Below are 17,544 nucleotides of genomic sequence, written 5' to 3' on the forward strand. Positions count from 1 at the left end.
TATTGCTACAAATATACCCCAGTGACTTAAGACTGCTTTTGTGCTCCAGGCTCACATATTTCAATCATTTAAAAATACACTTGCATGTTCATGGTTCTCTGATGTCGGCTAATGCCCACATAAGGCAGTTAAACGAATATAATTTTTAATATAGTTTTTGTGTTTTATTTTATTTAGTGTTTTTATTTTAGAATTATTATTATTATTATTACAAATATTTGTAATTACTTTATTACTTAATTTATTTAATTAATTAATTTGCTTCTTTTGCAAAGCATGAAGGACTTACTTGAGCAGCTCTTTCTCTCGCACCTCCAGCTGCAGCATGATAGCGCTGAGCTCCATGTACAGGTTGTTAGCTCGCTCCAGTTTCCTCTCGTAATGCTCTCGGATATCCAGAGCGTGTCTGAAACGCACGAGACCGTGAGACAGCACATAACAGACAGTCCCGCTCTGTGTTCTGCTGCTCTCACCTGAGTTCGTCTCTTCTGCGGCGAATCAGCTCCTCGTCCAGTCGGTGGATGCAGGTGCCTTCGCTTTTGATCTTCTCGAAATGCTTCTTCACTTCCTCTCTCCACTCCGCCTGCCACAGACAAGATTGTTAGGGTGAATTAAAATGGTAACACTTTAGTTTGGGGACAAATAAGCATGAATAGTAGCATATTGGCAGTTTATTAGTACTTATAAAGCACATATTAATGCCTTATTCTGCATGACCATATTTTCCTAAACTTAATAACTACCTTACTAACTATTAATAAGCAGCAAATTAGGAGTTTGAGGCAAAAGTTGTAGTTAATAGTGAGAATTGGTCCCCGAACTAAAGTGTGACCATTAAAAGAATTAAATGTTTTTGGTAATTGAAAAAAGCTGAAATAAATTAAAATATAAATATTAAATAAAAAAAACTTAAAATTAGAAATGCTGACTAGCTGATATAAAATTCTAACTAAAACTGAAATAAAAATAAATTCAAGCTAAATAGAAATATTAAAAAGCAAAAAATTATAACATTACAAAAAAAATTTTTTAAATAAAAAGTTACAACATTAAGATAAAAGCTAATTTCCACAGACAATACTGTTATTGAAAAATTCTCTTAAAAATTGTTTTCGGTAACTGCAATAAAGCTGAAATAAAATAAAATATAAACATTAGATGAAAAACTTAAGAAAACTTAAAAAAAAAATCGAAATGTTGACTTAAAAATGAACAAATGAAATTCTAACTAAAAAATGACTACAGCTAAAACGGAAATATAAATTCAAGTTAAATAGAAATATTAAAAAGGCAAAAACTATTTAAAATGACAAATACGACAAAAAAAGATAAAAAAGCATTCAAATTAATTACTAAAATAATTATAAATATTTATAAATAGTAATTAAATAATCCTAAAATAACACTAGTCGCACACAAACATACACATGAAATCAATGGATGGAAATCATTAATCAAACAATTCTGGTTATACTGTCAATAATTAACATCCCATAATGGTTTAATTAACTCTTTTAGATGAATCAAACAAGCAACTCATAAAATTTGAGGCTGATTTGTGATTCTTTTTGACAGATACATTACAGAACTGAGTCAAAAGAGTCGTTTGTTCATGAATCACACTACAGTTTTCATGCTGCATGTTCGTTGAATGCAATTTGCAATTTTATTTTAGCGATGTAGTTCTTATTTATAGAACTATTAGAGAACCGAGAAACAATTGGATAAGTGGTTCATGTTGCTTTTGCATTTCTTTCGTTCTGTAGTGATGCCGCTGGACGACACAGTGACTCTTTCTGGATGAGACTCAGCAGAAGTCAGTGTAGAAATCAACATTTGCTCACCTGAGATTTGAAGTAGGTCTCCTGTGGCGTCCCGAGCATATCAGCCGAGGCGATATCCAGATGGAGAAGGATCTGCCTGAAGGACGGCCGGTTTCTGGGTTTACCTTGCCTGCAGGTACAAGAAGAACACCATCTCAATCTACTAGTAAAACCCTGTTTTAGAGAACTCTTGGAAATCCTGGATTCTGATTGGCCAATCACAGCATTCTGCAGTCAAAAATCTACCTGGCAACTACCAAAAACATCCTAGCAAAGACACCGAATGGCCTTAAAACCTTCGAGCTTTTAGAACTATTTTCAATTTTACATTTCAAGTGTTTTCAACAATTTGAAACTTTTGGCCATAAAGTACTTTCTCAAGCCAAACATTTTTAATCTAGTTTTAAAATTGACTTGTACACGGTTTCATTTGTATCACTTCATGCTCTTTTTGTGTTTTCCCTCACATAAAAATAAATTCAAATCAATATTTCTTGTACATTATTCCTTTCATATGTGTAGCTTTATTCCACAAACAATAACAATGTTCTTCCATTATAAATACAGCACAAAAGCATGTAATTGTTGTAGACAGCGCTGGGTAGATTACTAATAAATTGTAGTCCACTACTGATTACAGATTACATGGTGAAAACTGTAGTTCGTAACATAATCTAGGTAATGTTTTCTGACTACTTCAGATTACTTGTGTGAATACTATGTAATTAAAAAAAAGTAACTGTAATCTGATTAGGAGCATTTTAAAATGTAATATACTCTAATTACAAGTACATAATTTTTGGAATCTGATTATGTCCAGATTGCATGTAATCAGCAGTAACTAGCTAGCATTGGATGTAGATGGCGTTGAGTCTCACCAGGTTTGTTTCATGAGGATCTTGAAGCCGTCGGGACAGGTGGACGGCACAGGCAGATGGAGGCTGTTACTGCCCACACCCCAAATAATAGCAGACGAGTCCACGTCCTTATAGGGGATCTCACCGGTCAGCAGCTCCCACATCACCACCCCGAACGACCTCCAAACACACAACAATTAGCACTCACTGCTTACACTACTGCTCAAACGCTTGAGGTCGGTGAGAGTTTTTAATGCTTTTGAAAGTAGTCTCTTCTGCTCACCAAGGCTGCATTTATTTGTGACCATGGACCACAAAACCAGTCATAAGGGTCAATTTCTGGAATCTGAGGGTGCAAAAAAATCTAAATATTGAGAAAATCATCTTTAAAGTTGTCCAAATGAAGTTCTTAGCAATGCATATTACTAATCAAAAATTAAGTGTTGATATATTTACGGTAGGACATTTACAAAATATCTTCATGGAACATGATCTTTACTTTATATCCTAATGATTTTTGGCATAAAAGAAAAATCTATTATTTTGACCCATACAATGTATTTTTGGCTATTGCTACAAATATACCCCAGTGACTTAAGACTGCTTTTGTGCTCCAGGGTCACATTTGATAAAAAATATTGTAACAGTGAAATATTATTACAATTTAAAATAACTTTTCTATGTGAAAACATTTTAAAATGTAATTTATTTCTGTGATCAAAGCTGTAATCAAAACTTTCAGCATCATTCCTCCAGTCTTCAGTGTCACATGATCCTTCAGAAATCCTTCTAATATGCTGATTTGCTGCTCAAGAAACATTTGTGATTTTTATCAATGTCACTGTATTAATTCACACTCACCAGATGTCTACTTTCTCTGACACCGGCTCATTCCGGATCACTTCCGGAGCCATCCAGGCCACCGTACCCGCAAATGACATCTTCGTACTCTTGTCACTGAGCTCTTTAGATGTTCCAAAGTCTGAGATCTTCACGTTGTCATTTTGAGTGACTAGCACACTGCAAAAGAAAGCACACACATTCAGAGAAGCAGAACGCATTGGTATTGCCCATTTACAGTATTTCCATATATACTATATATGTGATCCTGGACCACAAAACAAGGGTCAATTTTTTGAAATTGAGATTTATACACCATTTCGAAGCTGAATATATAAGCTTTCCATTGATGTATGGTTTGTTAGGATAGGACAATATTTGGTCGAGATACAACAATTTGAATATCTGGAATCTGAGGGTGCAAAAAAATCAAAATATTGAGAAAATCGCCTTTAAAGTTGTCCAAATTAAGCTCTTAGCAATGCATATTACTAATCAAAAATTAAGTTTTGATATTTGAAATTTACAAAATATCTTTATGGAACATCTTAATATCCTAATGATTTTTGGCATAAAAGAAAAATCAATAATTTTGACCCATACAATGTATTTTTGGCTATTGCTACAAATATTCCCCAGTGACTTAAGACTGGTTTTGTGCTCCAGGGTCACATTTGTGATTTGAGTGCTTTTAAGTGAAATTGAGCATTTTATGCATCTGATAAAGTATGCATTTTTGTTCATTGAAATGAAGTTCAAATAAAATAAAATATAAATATTAGGTGAAAAACCTAACTCTCGTATGGTATTAAAAATCTGGGTACAATTGTTATGTTGTGAGACAAATTGACCCCATTATTTTTTTTGTATATTAAATATTAGTAATGTAAGAAAATTACTACAACTAATACTGAAAAAAAATGAATTAAAGGTAAATATTAAATAATAAAATGAATATTACAATTTAAATATTACAAATATTAATATTAAAATATATTAAAACGATTAAAATTTAAATAATATTAAATATTAAAAATGACAAAGGCACATAACTAAATTACTAATAATATAAAGATAAAAGCTAATTCAAAATATTATATATAAATACTATAATAGTAAATAAATAATCCTAAAATCCCACAGGTCTTACTTTGGTGATTTGAGGTCTCTGTGGATGATCTTGTGGAGGTGCAGGTAGTTCATGCCGCTGGCGATCCCTGAGGCCCAGTCCACCAGCAGCCGCGGCGTGATCTTACGACCGGCCCTGAGAACCTCGTACAGCTGCCCTTGAGCACAGTACTCCATGATGATGCAGTAACACGGGGCCTGCGTGCAAACACCCCTGAAACACAAACAGCACGCTTTAGTGTCAAACTCAAAGCTGCATATTGACTGCCACTAGCTGGTTTTTCATTGCGACCTACTTGAAGCTGATGATGTTGGGGTGCTTCAGCTTGCGCAGGTGTTTGATATCCGTCTCCTTCTGCTCTCGGACTTTCTTGATGGCGACCTCTTCGGAGCGGAACTTCCCGAGGAACACGGCGCCCTGAGCTCCGCTTCCCAGCCACTGCAGCTCAGATATCTCCTCAAACGGCACCTCCCACATGTCTACTGACCAATCAGAACACACCCTCAACATACTGTTCAATCAAAACCACAGCAAAGATCAACTTAAAGGGAGAGTTCACCCAAAGGGTTTTATTTTGATTGTCTTAATTTTAAAAGCAGTTTGTTTCTTTAATTTGACATTTTTATGATTTAAATTATTAGCTTTTCATAAACTCACAAACTCCAGTTTGGGAAACCCTGACTTAAAGTAATGTTTAATACACTTCATGTTGTATATAACAAACAATAAAATGTGTTTTCTTTCTCTTCCTATTTTTATCAATATGGTACAAAATAATCCTATTCAAATCCATGTGATAAAGTTAGGTCAAATGTAATCGAAAAGTAAATTATGCATAATTAATATTACTTATATTATTTAATTGCTACAGATCAATTATTTTATAACCGATACGATACAGATTATTTGCATGTTTATGTGCACGATAACCGATATGCACTGACTAAATTATAACAACATATCGGTAGATTTGATTTTACAAAATCAATATCCGAATATGGTCAAATGCTTAAATAACGGACATTTTTTTTTCTTCGGTAACACTTTATTTTTACAGTGACCTTGTTACACATTTTTTTTTACTAAAGTAAAAACAGTAAATTATGAATAATTACTATTAAATGTTACTATTACTTAAATGTATAATTACTAGAGATCAATTTTTTTTTTATAACACGATACCAATATAGACTATTTGCATGTTTTTGTGCCCGAAAACACGATATGCAGAACTGATATTCATTTATTGTTTGTGTTATATATTATGTTTTTGAGACAACGATAACAACTTATTGGTAGATTTGATATTCCAAAACCGATATCCGATTACGGAAAATGCTTAAATATTGAGGAAAAACTAAAATTTTCGGTAACATTTACTAAAGTAAAAACCGTAAATTATGCGTAATTACATGCATAATTACAATTAATTAAATGTTACTATTACCTAAAAGTATAATTACTAGAGATCATGTTTTTATAACTAGATTATAGTACTAACCACAATTTTTGGTAACACTATTTTAGAGTGCCCTTAAGTAAAAACAGTAAATTATACACAATTACATGCATAATTACTATTATTATACTCGCGGCAGCAAGATTAATTTTTAATGAGCCGAAAAGGATGCACGTCACACCTCTGTTTATCAATTTGCACTGGCTACCAATAGCTGCTTGCATAAAATTCAAGGCATTAATTAGGGATGTAACGATTCACTCAACTCACGATTCGATTCACGATTTTTTTTTTACAAAATGAGATTTAAGACAAATTATAAATTAAATGTGTCCTTTTATTATTGCTTGGACAAAATACTGCACATTTCTTTGTGAAATTGAAATATAACACTATAATAATATAGCACTTGTAAATTATTGCTCTTTTGTTGGTTTTGATTGCTTCTATTGTCCTCATTTGTAAGTCGCTTTGGACAAAAGCGTCTGCTAAATGACAAAAATGAAATATAATGCAAATGTAAATAACAAAACTACATTGAAATTTTAAAACAAGCACAGACTTTTACATTAACTGTTCCCTCCTGGTGGAATGACCTGCCCAACTCAATCCGAGCAGCTGAGTGCTTAGCCATCTTCAAGAATTGGCTAAAACCACATCTCTTCCATCTTTATTTGACCCTCTAACTCTAGCACTCTCTCGTCTAATTCTACTCTTTAAAAAAAAAAACTTGCCCCTTTTAGACTTGCATTGTTCATTTACTAACTGCTTGTTTTCTTTAAAAAAAACAAAAAAAAACTAACACTAGCTTCTCTATTCTTTTTGTATTGTATTTGTTTTCTTTTATTTATTATACAATTAACAAAAAACCTTGCTACGTGTACTACGTTAAGCTAACTGAGACTTGTTATAGCACTTGCATATCATTGCTCATTCGTTGATTTTGATTGCTTCAATTGTCTTCATTTGTAAGTCGCTTTGGATAAAAGCGTCTGCTCAATGACTAAATGTAAAATTATTTAAATGTTACTATTACTTAAATTATTTAAATGTATAATTACTACAGATCAATTTTTTTTTATAACCGATACAGATTATTTGCATGTTTATGTGCCCAACAACCGATATGCAGAACCGATATTTATTTATCTATTTACTTCTGTTTATAACACAATGATAACAACATATCGGTAGATTAAAAAAATTACAAAACTCATATCCGATTAGGGAAAAATGCTTAAATATTGGGGAAAAACTACAATTTTCGGTAACACTTTCTTTTACAGTCCCTTTGTTACACGTTTTTACTAAAGTAAAAAGTGTAAATTATGCATAATTACTATTATTTAAATGCTATTATTACTTAAACTACTTAAATGTATAATTACTAGAGATCAATTTCTTTATAACCGATATTGATTATTTGCATGTTTATGTGCCCGATAACCGACATGCCGAACCAATATTTTTTTTTAGTTCTGTTTTTAACACAATGATAACAACATATCGGTGGATTCAATATTACAAAACGAATATCCAATTACGGAAATTTTTTTAAATATCAGGAAAAATATCTAATAATTACACTGTAACAAGGACACCTTAAAATAAAGTAACCCAATTTTGGTTTTGTAATGTGTAATCAGTAATGTACTAAAATGTAATACTCGTCACTAACCTTGCTGCTGAAGTTTGTACTCGGTTGAGTATGTTTTCCCGATAATATTCCACACGGGTCTCAAACATCCGAACAGCCCCTCCAGAAATCCACCGCTGCCCGTCCCAGCTCTATGAAAGTGCAGTTTGATGTCGTCATGCGGATGGGGGTGCGTGTCGTCTCCGCTGTGGTCCATCGGACACCCGCCCTCCTCGTTTTTCTCCTCCCCGCCGCTTCCGCAGCCTCCCTGACTGCAGGATCCCGGCGTCTCGGCCTCCTCATGTTCCTGCAGCTGCAGAACGCTGTTTTCGAAGTGTCCCTGCTCCCGCGTCGAGTCCTCGCTGAGGGCGGTGCACGGTGGGCTGGTGCCGCCTGGCTCGTCGTCCCTGCAGGGAAGCTGAAGCTGCTGCAGCGGCATGGGAAGGGTGGTGGGCGGAGCCAGGTCTGCGATGATCTGCGGCGGAGGCGCCGCCGGAGGAAGCAGCGCTTGAGGAGAAATGTTACTGTTGGTTTTTTTCATGGAGTCGCCGACGACCGTGAGCTTCAGCTCTTCCTTCAGCTTCCCCACCAGCAGGCTGGGACAGGACGTCCAGGACAGCACCTCCGGGGAGCTTCCCATGGTGCCGTGCGTGTGTATGGGCAGACGCCCTCCTCACCCGACGGGAAATGAGCGGCCAGGCTTTACAGATGAATTCTGTCGGGTTTTATGACACACCTGCAGGAGAAAGACAGATATGCATTTAAAAACAGCCTGATGGGTGCAGCTTAGTGGAACGGAAATTTTTTTTCAAATTTTTTTTTTTAGAAACAAAAAGTTTTTAAAACTCAAACATGAAGCAAGATGCTGAAGAAAAAACAAGGCATGACAAAGATTGTTGATTTAAAAAAAATGGTGTTTGCAAAGTTATTTTAATAAATTAAAAAAAATTCTCTAATAAAAATAACATCGGACACAGACACAATTATTAACAATATTCCCAAATTTTGTGTAATGTAAATAGCATTACACAAAATTCACAAATATAGAGTAAAAGAGGCAACTTAATTAGTTTCAACTTTTGAATGTATCCTTTTTAGTAATTACTGTATAATGCAATTTTTTAAATAATAACTAAATGTTTTATACTTAATTTTATGATAAATATACATTCTAAATATATTTACATGAATAAATATAAAAAAGGCACTTTAATTCAATAGAACTTTTTGATGTATACTTTAGCAATTAATTAATGTATATTTATATATTTATAATAATTGAAATTTCTATATTTAATTTATTGTAAAAGTAAATTATAAATACATTTCTATGAATAAATATGAAAGTTGCCATTTAATTTGAACTTTTTGAACTCTGATGTACATTTTTGGTAATTTTTTAGTATTAATGAATAATGCAATTTTTATATTTTAATAATTATATTTATTTTTTATATGTAATTGTATTATAAAAATAAATTATAAATACATTTATATGAATATGAAATATGTATTTAAAATAATATTAAATATTGTAAAACATTACAATTAATTACAATATTATTACAATATTAATTATACATTTAAACAGCATGTATGTGAAAATATACATTTTCTGTAACATTACAAATGTCTTTAATGTGACTTTTGATACATTTATTGCATCCTTGCTAAATAGAAGTACTAATTTCTTAAAAAAAACTTAATTTTTAATAAAAAAAAAAAGTTATACACATTCTGGATTTTTTAAGTTTGTCGCAATGCATTCTGGGATTACCTGCACCTATTAAGCATGCATGTGATGCTGCCTGAGACTTTTGGAACAGGCTTTGCATCGGGAGCTTAACTACTGTATATTGCCTTAAAATGCTGCCTACATAGCAGCTCACTAGATTTCAGAACAGAGTGCGAAAATTATCCCCGTTTAATGAATTTGAGAAATACAAACACTCGTTTTAAACAGCAACTACAGCTCTGACTGCTAAATAAAGACTGAAACGGTTGATCATTTTAATTTCCAATCTCATTCCGCACACAGCAGGAGAGGGATTGGAGGCATTTGCATTAATGATTATCTCTTTAGAGAGAGAGAGTGAGAGGGAGAGAGAGAGAGAGAGAGAGCGAGAGAGAGAGAGAGAGAGAGATTCTGGGAAGCCGTCGTTGTGATCCGGTCTCTGTTGATCGACTGTGTTAGTGCTGCTTTGAGATGAAAGCAGAACGAGTATTAGAAGCTCTGAGAGCCAAACATCTGGCACACATCGCTCACGCTCTCTCTCTCACACACACACACACACACAGTCACTGAGGACGAACATCCCATAATCTGCTGTTGTAGTTACGCAAGACCGACTCTCCCAAAACAGCAATAATTTTGCCTGCATTAGTGTCTGAACCAAAGGTCGGCAACCTTTATGTGAATTAATCAAAAGATAAATACAGACCAGCAGTCTGAAGTTTATATTTTTCTCATGTCAGAATAAAGCCCCATTCACACCAAGGAAGATAACTATAAAGATAATAAAAATAACGATATTAGCGTCCACACCAGCGAACGATATCGTCTGCTGCTTTAAGTTCTCTAGCTTGTGATAGCAGGATGGATTCTGATTGGGTGTCAATGTTTGTATCGTTCATCAGCTGGAAAAATTGTTCTAAAAGTGATTCCAACGATATTGTTTCTCTGTGCCTTTATCGTTATAGCTGTGGCGTGGACTCTGCTATTCTTTAGAACGATTTTTAGAACTATATCTTTATCATTATCTTTATAGTTATCGTTCTTGGTGTGAACGGGGCTTAACAGTGAAGAGATGAAGCCTCTGAAAGAACACAAATAGAAATGATGTAGTGACCAAAACAAATCAAATCTTATATTTGAGCTTCTTCTTTGTCTGGCTCTGTTCACTCTGGACATTCATTAACTTCAAAACACTTTTTAAAAAAGAAAAAGATTTATTCTATTTATTATTAATATATTATCACTTCTATTTATTATATATATATATATATATGTGGCCAGGCTTTACAGATGAATTCTGTCGGGTTTTATGACACACCTGCAGGAGAAAGACAGATATGCATTTAAAAACAGCCTGATGGGTGCAGCTTAGTGGAACGGAAATTTTTTTTCAAATTTTTTTTTTTAGAAACAAAAAGTTTTTAAAACTCAAACATGAAGCAAGATGCTGAAGAAAAAACAAGGCATGACAAAGATTGTTGATTTAAAAAAAATGGTGTTTGCAAAGTTATTTTAATAAATAAAAAAAAATTCTCTAATAAAAATAACATCGGACACAGACACAATTATTAACAATATTCCCAAATTTTGTGTAATGTAAATAGCATTACACAAAATTCACAAATATAGAGTAAAAGAGGCAACTTAATTAGTTTCAACTTTTGAATGTATCCTTTTTAGTAATTACTGTATAATGCAATTTTTTAAATAATAACTAAATGTTTTATACTTAATTTTATGATAAATATACATTCTAAATATATTTACATGAATAAATATAAAAAAGGCACTTTAATTCAATAGAACTTTTTGATGTATACTTTAGCAATTAATTAATGTATATTTATATATTTATAATAATTGAAATTTCTATATTTAATTTATTGTAAAAGTAAATTATAAATACATTTCTATGAATAAATATGAAAGTTGCCATTTAATTTGAACTTTTTGAACTCTGATGTACATTTTTGGTAATTTTTTAGTATTAATGAATAATGCAATTTTTATATTTTAATAATTATATTTATTTTTTATATGTAATTGTATTATAAAAATAAATTATAAATACATTTATATGAATATGAAATATGTATTTAAAATAATATTAAATATTGTAAAACATTACAATTAATTACAATATTATTACAATATTAATTATACATTTAAACAGCATGTATGTGAAAATATACATTTTCTGTAACATTACAAATGTCTTTAATGTGACTTTTGATACATTTATTGCATCCTTGCTAAATAGAAGTACTAATTTCTTAAAAAAAACTTAATTTTTAATAAAAAAAAAAAGTTATACACATTCTGGATTTTTTAAGTTTGTCGCAATGCATTCTGGGATTACCTGCACCTATTAAGCATGCATGTGATGCTGCCTGAGACTTTTGGAACAGGCTTTGCATCGGGAGCTTAACTACTGTATATTGCCTTAAAATGCTGCCTACACAGCAGCTCACTAGATTTCAGAACAGAGTGCGAAAATTATCCCCGTTTAATGAATTTGAGAAATACAAACACTCGTTTTAAACAGCAACTACAGCTCTGACTGCTAAATAAAGACTGAAACGGTTGATCATTTTAATTTCCAATCTCATTCCGCACACAGCAGGAGAGGGATTGGAGGCATTTGCATTAATGATTATCTCTTTAGAGAGAGAGAGTGAGAGGGAGAGAGAGAGAGAGAGAGAGCGAGAGAGAGAGAGAGAGAGAGATTCTGGGAAGCCGTCGTTGTGATCCGGTCTCTGTTGATCGACTGTGTTAGTGCTGCTTTGAGATGAAAGCAGAACGAGTATTAGAAGCTCTGAGAGCCAAACATCTGGCACACATCGCTCACGCTCTCTCTCTCACACACACACACACACACAGTCACTGAGGACGAACATCCCATAATCTGCTGTTGTAGTTACGCAAGACCGACTCTCCCAAAACAGCAATAATTTTGCCTGCATTAGTGTCTGAACCAAAGGTCGGCAACCTTTATGTGAATTAATCAAAAGATAAATACAGACCAGCAGTCTGAAGTTTATATTTTTCTCATGTCAGAATAAAGCCCCATTCACACCAAGGAAGATAACTATAAAGATAATAAAAATAACGATATTAGCGTCCACACCAGCGAACGATATCGTCTGCTGCTTTAAGTTCTCTAGCTTGTGATAGCAGGATGGATTCTGATTGGGTGTCAATGTTTGTATCGTTCATCAGCTGGAAAAATTGTTCTAAAAGTGATTCCAACGATATTGTTTCTCTGTGCCTTTATCGTTATAGCTGTGGCGTGGACTCTGCTATTCTTTAGAACGATTTTTAGAACTATATCTTTATCATTATCTTTATAGTTATCGTTCTTGGTGTGAACGGGGCTTAACAGTGAAGAGATGAAGCCTCTGAAAGAACACAAATAGAAATGATGTAGTGACCAAAACAAATCAAATCTTATATTTGAGCTTCTTCTTTGTCTGGCTCTGTTCACTCTGGACATTCATTAACTTCAAAACACTTTTTAAAAAAGAAAAAGATTTATTCTATTTATTATTAATATATTATCACTTCTATTTATTATATATATATATATATATATATATGTGTATGTGTATATATACACACACACATTATATATAATATTATATATAATATGTGATATTCATTGCGTAATTACTTTATGTATTCATATAATAAATATTTTAGATAGTTTCTATTTATTATCATGATATTATTAATATTAATATTATTGATATATTATTATTTCTATTCTATTTATATTTTATATATAATAATTATTTAAAATTATAATTATTTATTACACAATTTATTGCACACACAATTATATATAAATAAATACAAATATAATGAATAATATATAATAAAATGAAAATAAAAATGATATTAGTCTGCATAAATACTTTCAAGCATTTAAACAGAAGTAAAAAACAAAAACTTTTTTTAAACATAATGAGCAAGATATTCAGTCAAATGTATCCAAACTTTGACTGGTAGTTTTATGCGCCGTTTCCCATCATGCATTATAGCATGACTAAACCATGCAGATTGTGCTCATTGTTTACTGCATTAGTTGCACTGGTGTTTGTTGAAACTGAAAGTGAAAATGCTACTCGACACGATCACAGCCAATCAGAGGATCCGTCATGTTTAACGTCGTTATGAGGAGGCACATTTTCCCAGTGTGACGCGGGAGACACAGAAACCATGCTAAACAAAGAGCACAATAAAACGTCCTATACTGTGACTCCTGTTCAAAACTAACAGACTGACAAAAGGTTGGACAGAACAAGAGGTTTTGGCTGAGGATTGTGGGTAACACACATACTGATACACCTCTAACAGCTGCTGTATTCTCAGTCACTATTGATCATCATGACCAAACAAACCAACCGGTTACCAAAGCAAACCTCAAACAAAACAGACCGACAGACACATGACTCTGTTTATCCAGTCATTTCCTTACAAAACCAAAGCACAAGTACAGTATATACAGGATATTAGATATACAGTAGGAATCATTTTCAAAACAAACCTAAAAAAAAAAAAAAAAACTGGAACTGAATTAATGTCTAAATTTAAATAACTCAAATGTAATCATTCTATTGCAATGCTCTGACTTGTTGTCTGCGGAAAAAAAACTAAACTATAAAAATAAAATAAAATAAATAAATAAATCAAGCATCGATTAGTATAGTCTAATTCAAATGATTCTTATGAACAGATTCGTTTAATGAATTGTGATTGAACAGATTTTTTTTTTACTTTAATAAATTGAATTGTAGCTACTTTTCTTACCAACAAAAATATTATTTTTTAGCTAAAACATTTTTGTTTAGCTACGTTGTTTCCTCAAAAGTAATAAAAGAATCATTAAGGAATGAAAACTAACTACTGTGAGTTCTCATCACATTCACTGAGCATATGGATATTTCATATTTGTCATGAAAATATCACGGTGCAAAAATATTAATAATCCTACAAATAGACTAAAAATGACTATCATTTATAAAAAGACTAAAAACTTATAAGTTTTATAAGTCTTTTTATTTTAAATCTTAATAATCCTACAAACAGCCTTATAAAATATAGGCAAAATGTTACAATATACTGTATGTATGTATTTATATATATATATATATATATACACACACACACATATATATATTTTTGCATGCGACGCTACTAGCTCAACTACATTTTTCAGTAGCTTTACAGTAGCGACGCTACTTTTAAAACAGTGTAGCTTTTACTGTAGCTAACTATTTTTTCCAGCAAGCAGCGATGTAGCGCGACCAAACACTACATTCCGTTTTGCGTTCTGACGAGTCACGAGCCTGTAATGCATTGAAGCAGCAGCGTAGCGTCTTCTTCTGACGAGATCACAAACTAAATTTGTTCATTACCGCCATCTGTTGTTGTGATCTCACGCATCGTGCGGCTTTACAGTCTTTCCAACGACAAGAGATCGTCTGATGATATTGCAAAGGATGCACAGGAGTGGATAGGTCACATGAATCCACTGTAGTTTACGCAAAACAAAGATTAAAATGCGGTCTACGTCGAAGACTTAAAGCACATACAGGAGGTGAATAATAGCATTTTTAAACTGATTAATATTTCTTCTTTATTGCACTCTAGATCAAATGTCTATTTTACAATGATGAACGGTCATAATATAATCTGTCCCCCCACAGTTTTGTAATGAACACTAATCGAACAGAAAATAAAACCGCGATATAGTAGTGTGCTTACATTTGGCAAAGGATGGTTGCGGCGGGATTCACGCAAAGCGCAGTGTTCATGCGCGCAGCAGATGATTGACGTCTCCATTCACAGTCAGTAAATACCGTATGTGCTGTGAGTTTAACCTGCTTATTTTATGACTCCTCCGAATCCAGTTTAAGTTGCATATATTTTGTTCTTGCATTGGTGTTACGTTTATAGCAATATACTAATATAACTATTTAACTATACAGTATTTTATTATTGTGTGTATTGAATAGTTTACAAAATCAAATGATTGGGACACTTTTTGTCACTGAAATGGCTTGGCAAAGTGTCCCAATCAACCTGAACTCACTCTACTCATTGAAATCATGACTGCATTACAGTACGTCGTTTTAAACCCCAAATATTATAACTTCATTATATTTTACTTATGACTTCATTATAATTCTTCATTAATAATTATTTAGTTATTTGTAATGTTAATTGTAAAAAAAAAAGAATAAAATGTAAAAAATTTAAAGTAGTTTGAATGTAGCTAGCTACTTTTTGAAAAGGGTAGCTTGAATGTGGCTTAACTACTTTAATTTACGAGTAGTTTGTAGCTGGTCAAGCTACAGTTTCAGAGTAGCTTCCCCAACACTGTATATATATATATATATGCATATATATTAGGGCTGCCCTCGACTAAGGATTTTTCTGGTCGACTAGTAGTTGTTCATTTTAAGCATTAGTCGACTAATCGCACGTTTATTAATAAACCATTTAAATAATTATAATGAGGCTTTATTTGCCTACATAGCCTAATAAGCGCTCAAGCACACGCATAAAGCTTGCCACAGCGCAGCGGCAGAAGTAATGATTATGAATGTGTCAGGGAAAAACAGTAAGGAGGCTGCATTAACATTTTAATAATTCACTGATAAACAAGTGCTTTATTTGTTTTCGGTTTAAGAGATGAAGTCGGCGACACTGAATCGTCACCTCCGCAGTAGTGGATGCGTATGTATGCATGTTTCATATGGATACATAATCTGAGAATATTTGTTTTCCATTTGAATTGGTTCATTTGAAAGTAGACATTTCACTCTCTATAGATATATTTTTAATGTCTGTAAGGCAAAGATATACACGGTGTTTCGCGCTCGCTTTCACAGACCGAGACGACAGAAAGCGCATCCTGTTTGCTTTCATTATTTTACAAAAGCGCATTTTGTTGTTATTGTGAGTGCACACAAATAAATGTAGAGTCTTTACAGATTCTAAAGATGTATTACTCTTAATCTGTATGAGCAGAAATGAGGGAGTATTTTAAGAGCAAATGAGCGCACCGACGCCTCCATCTGTCCTGCAGTGAGCTACTGTTCAGCTTCACACTCCTCACAGACACTATAGCGCACATTTCTCTAGGTTAACATTAGATTGAGCGGCCATGTAAAGTTACTAATACTTACATATTTCAGATGATAAGTCATATTTGAGGTCGATGAATGATAGGCGAGAGTTTGGATGTCCTGCCCGATGTAGTCTATTACTTATTAATTTTTACTTTGCACTGCAAAGAGCAATACTAGTTTTAACTTATCTATAACTTGGAAAATGACCATGGAAGTGTATTACCATAGACTAGCCGTTAACGATCTGTTAGTCACGGACTGTGAGACTTCGCCTGTGGATTTTTTTTCTGCGACTAGTAAAATTTTGGTCGACCAAGCCTCTTCTGGTCGACTAACGGTTAGTCGACTACTAGGGGGCAGCCTTGTACACCGTTCTATATTAATGCGCTGCTTTAATTGATGCACACAAACACACACACAGAGAGAGAGAGAGAGAGAGAGAGAGAGAGAGGGGTCGGAGATCGCAGATTGCGCTGTGCACACAATCATGTTGTCAACGCTTCCCCGCGATTTTTAATAATAAAATTAATTTGAAATGATTTGAAGCGGGCAGAATGCTAGAGCTAACGTGCCATAACTGACGAAAATAACTGTAATTTTTACTTTGCACTGCAAAGAGCAATACTAGTTTTAACTTATCTATAACTTGGAAAATGACCATGGAATAAGCGGGATAATCAATGGCTTGCCGTGCATTAAAGGATTTTAAATGCACTTCGCAGAGGTTCATGGCCTCCACGTCGTGCATTTAAAATCCTGTAATGTGCGGCAAACCGTTGATTATCCCTTACATAATGTATACATGTATACGTAGTAGAGCCCGACCGATATGGGTTTTTTGGGGCCGATACCGATACCGATATTAGGGAGTAAAAAAAAAAAGGCCGATATCGATATATCGGCCGATATTCTTTGTGTATATTATAGTA

General features: G+C 33.3%; 1 protein-coding gene across 1 annotated transcript in view; it reads right to left on the bottom strand.

Annotated features, from left to right (window-relative positions):
* The window catches only part of LOC107722698 (mitogen-activated protein kinase kinase kinase 13-like), an 85,211-nt gene that overhangs the window by 15,412 nt on the left and 52,255 nt on the right, over positions 1-17,544 (bottom strand). The window contains exons 3-10 of the mRNA XM_016531167.1: positions 7,787-8,480; positions 4,945-5,128; positions 4,671-4,862; positions 3,542-3,700; positions 2,702-2,860; positions 1,845-1,953; positions 474-583; positions 290-406 (exon numbers count right to left, since the gene is read on the bottom strand). Of these exons, the coding sequence (XP_016386653.1) occupies positions 290-406; positions 474-583; positions 1,845-1,953; positions 2,702-2,860; positions 3,542-3,700; positions 4,671-4,862; positions 4,945-5,128; positions 7,787-8,384 (1,628 nt within the window). The 5' untranslated portion in view covers positions 8,385-8,480. The remainder of the gene's footprint in view (positions 1-289; positions 407-473; positions 584-1,844; positions 1,954-2,701; positions 2,861-3,541; positions 3,701-4,670; positions 4,863-4,944; positions 5,129-7,786; positions 8,481-17,544) is intronic.

Source organism: Sinocyclocheilus rhinocerous, unplaced genomic scaffold, assembly GCF_001515625.1.
Source record: "Sinocyclocheilus rhinocerous isolate Xijiao unplaced genomic scaffold, SAMN03320098_v1.1 scaffold1806, whole genome shotgun sequence".
Taxonomy (NCBI): domain Eukaryota; kingdom Metazoa; phylum Chordata; class Actinopteri; order Cypriniformes; family Cyprinidae; genus Sinocyclocheilus; species Sinocyclocheilus rhinocerous.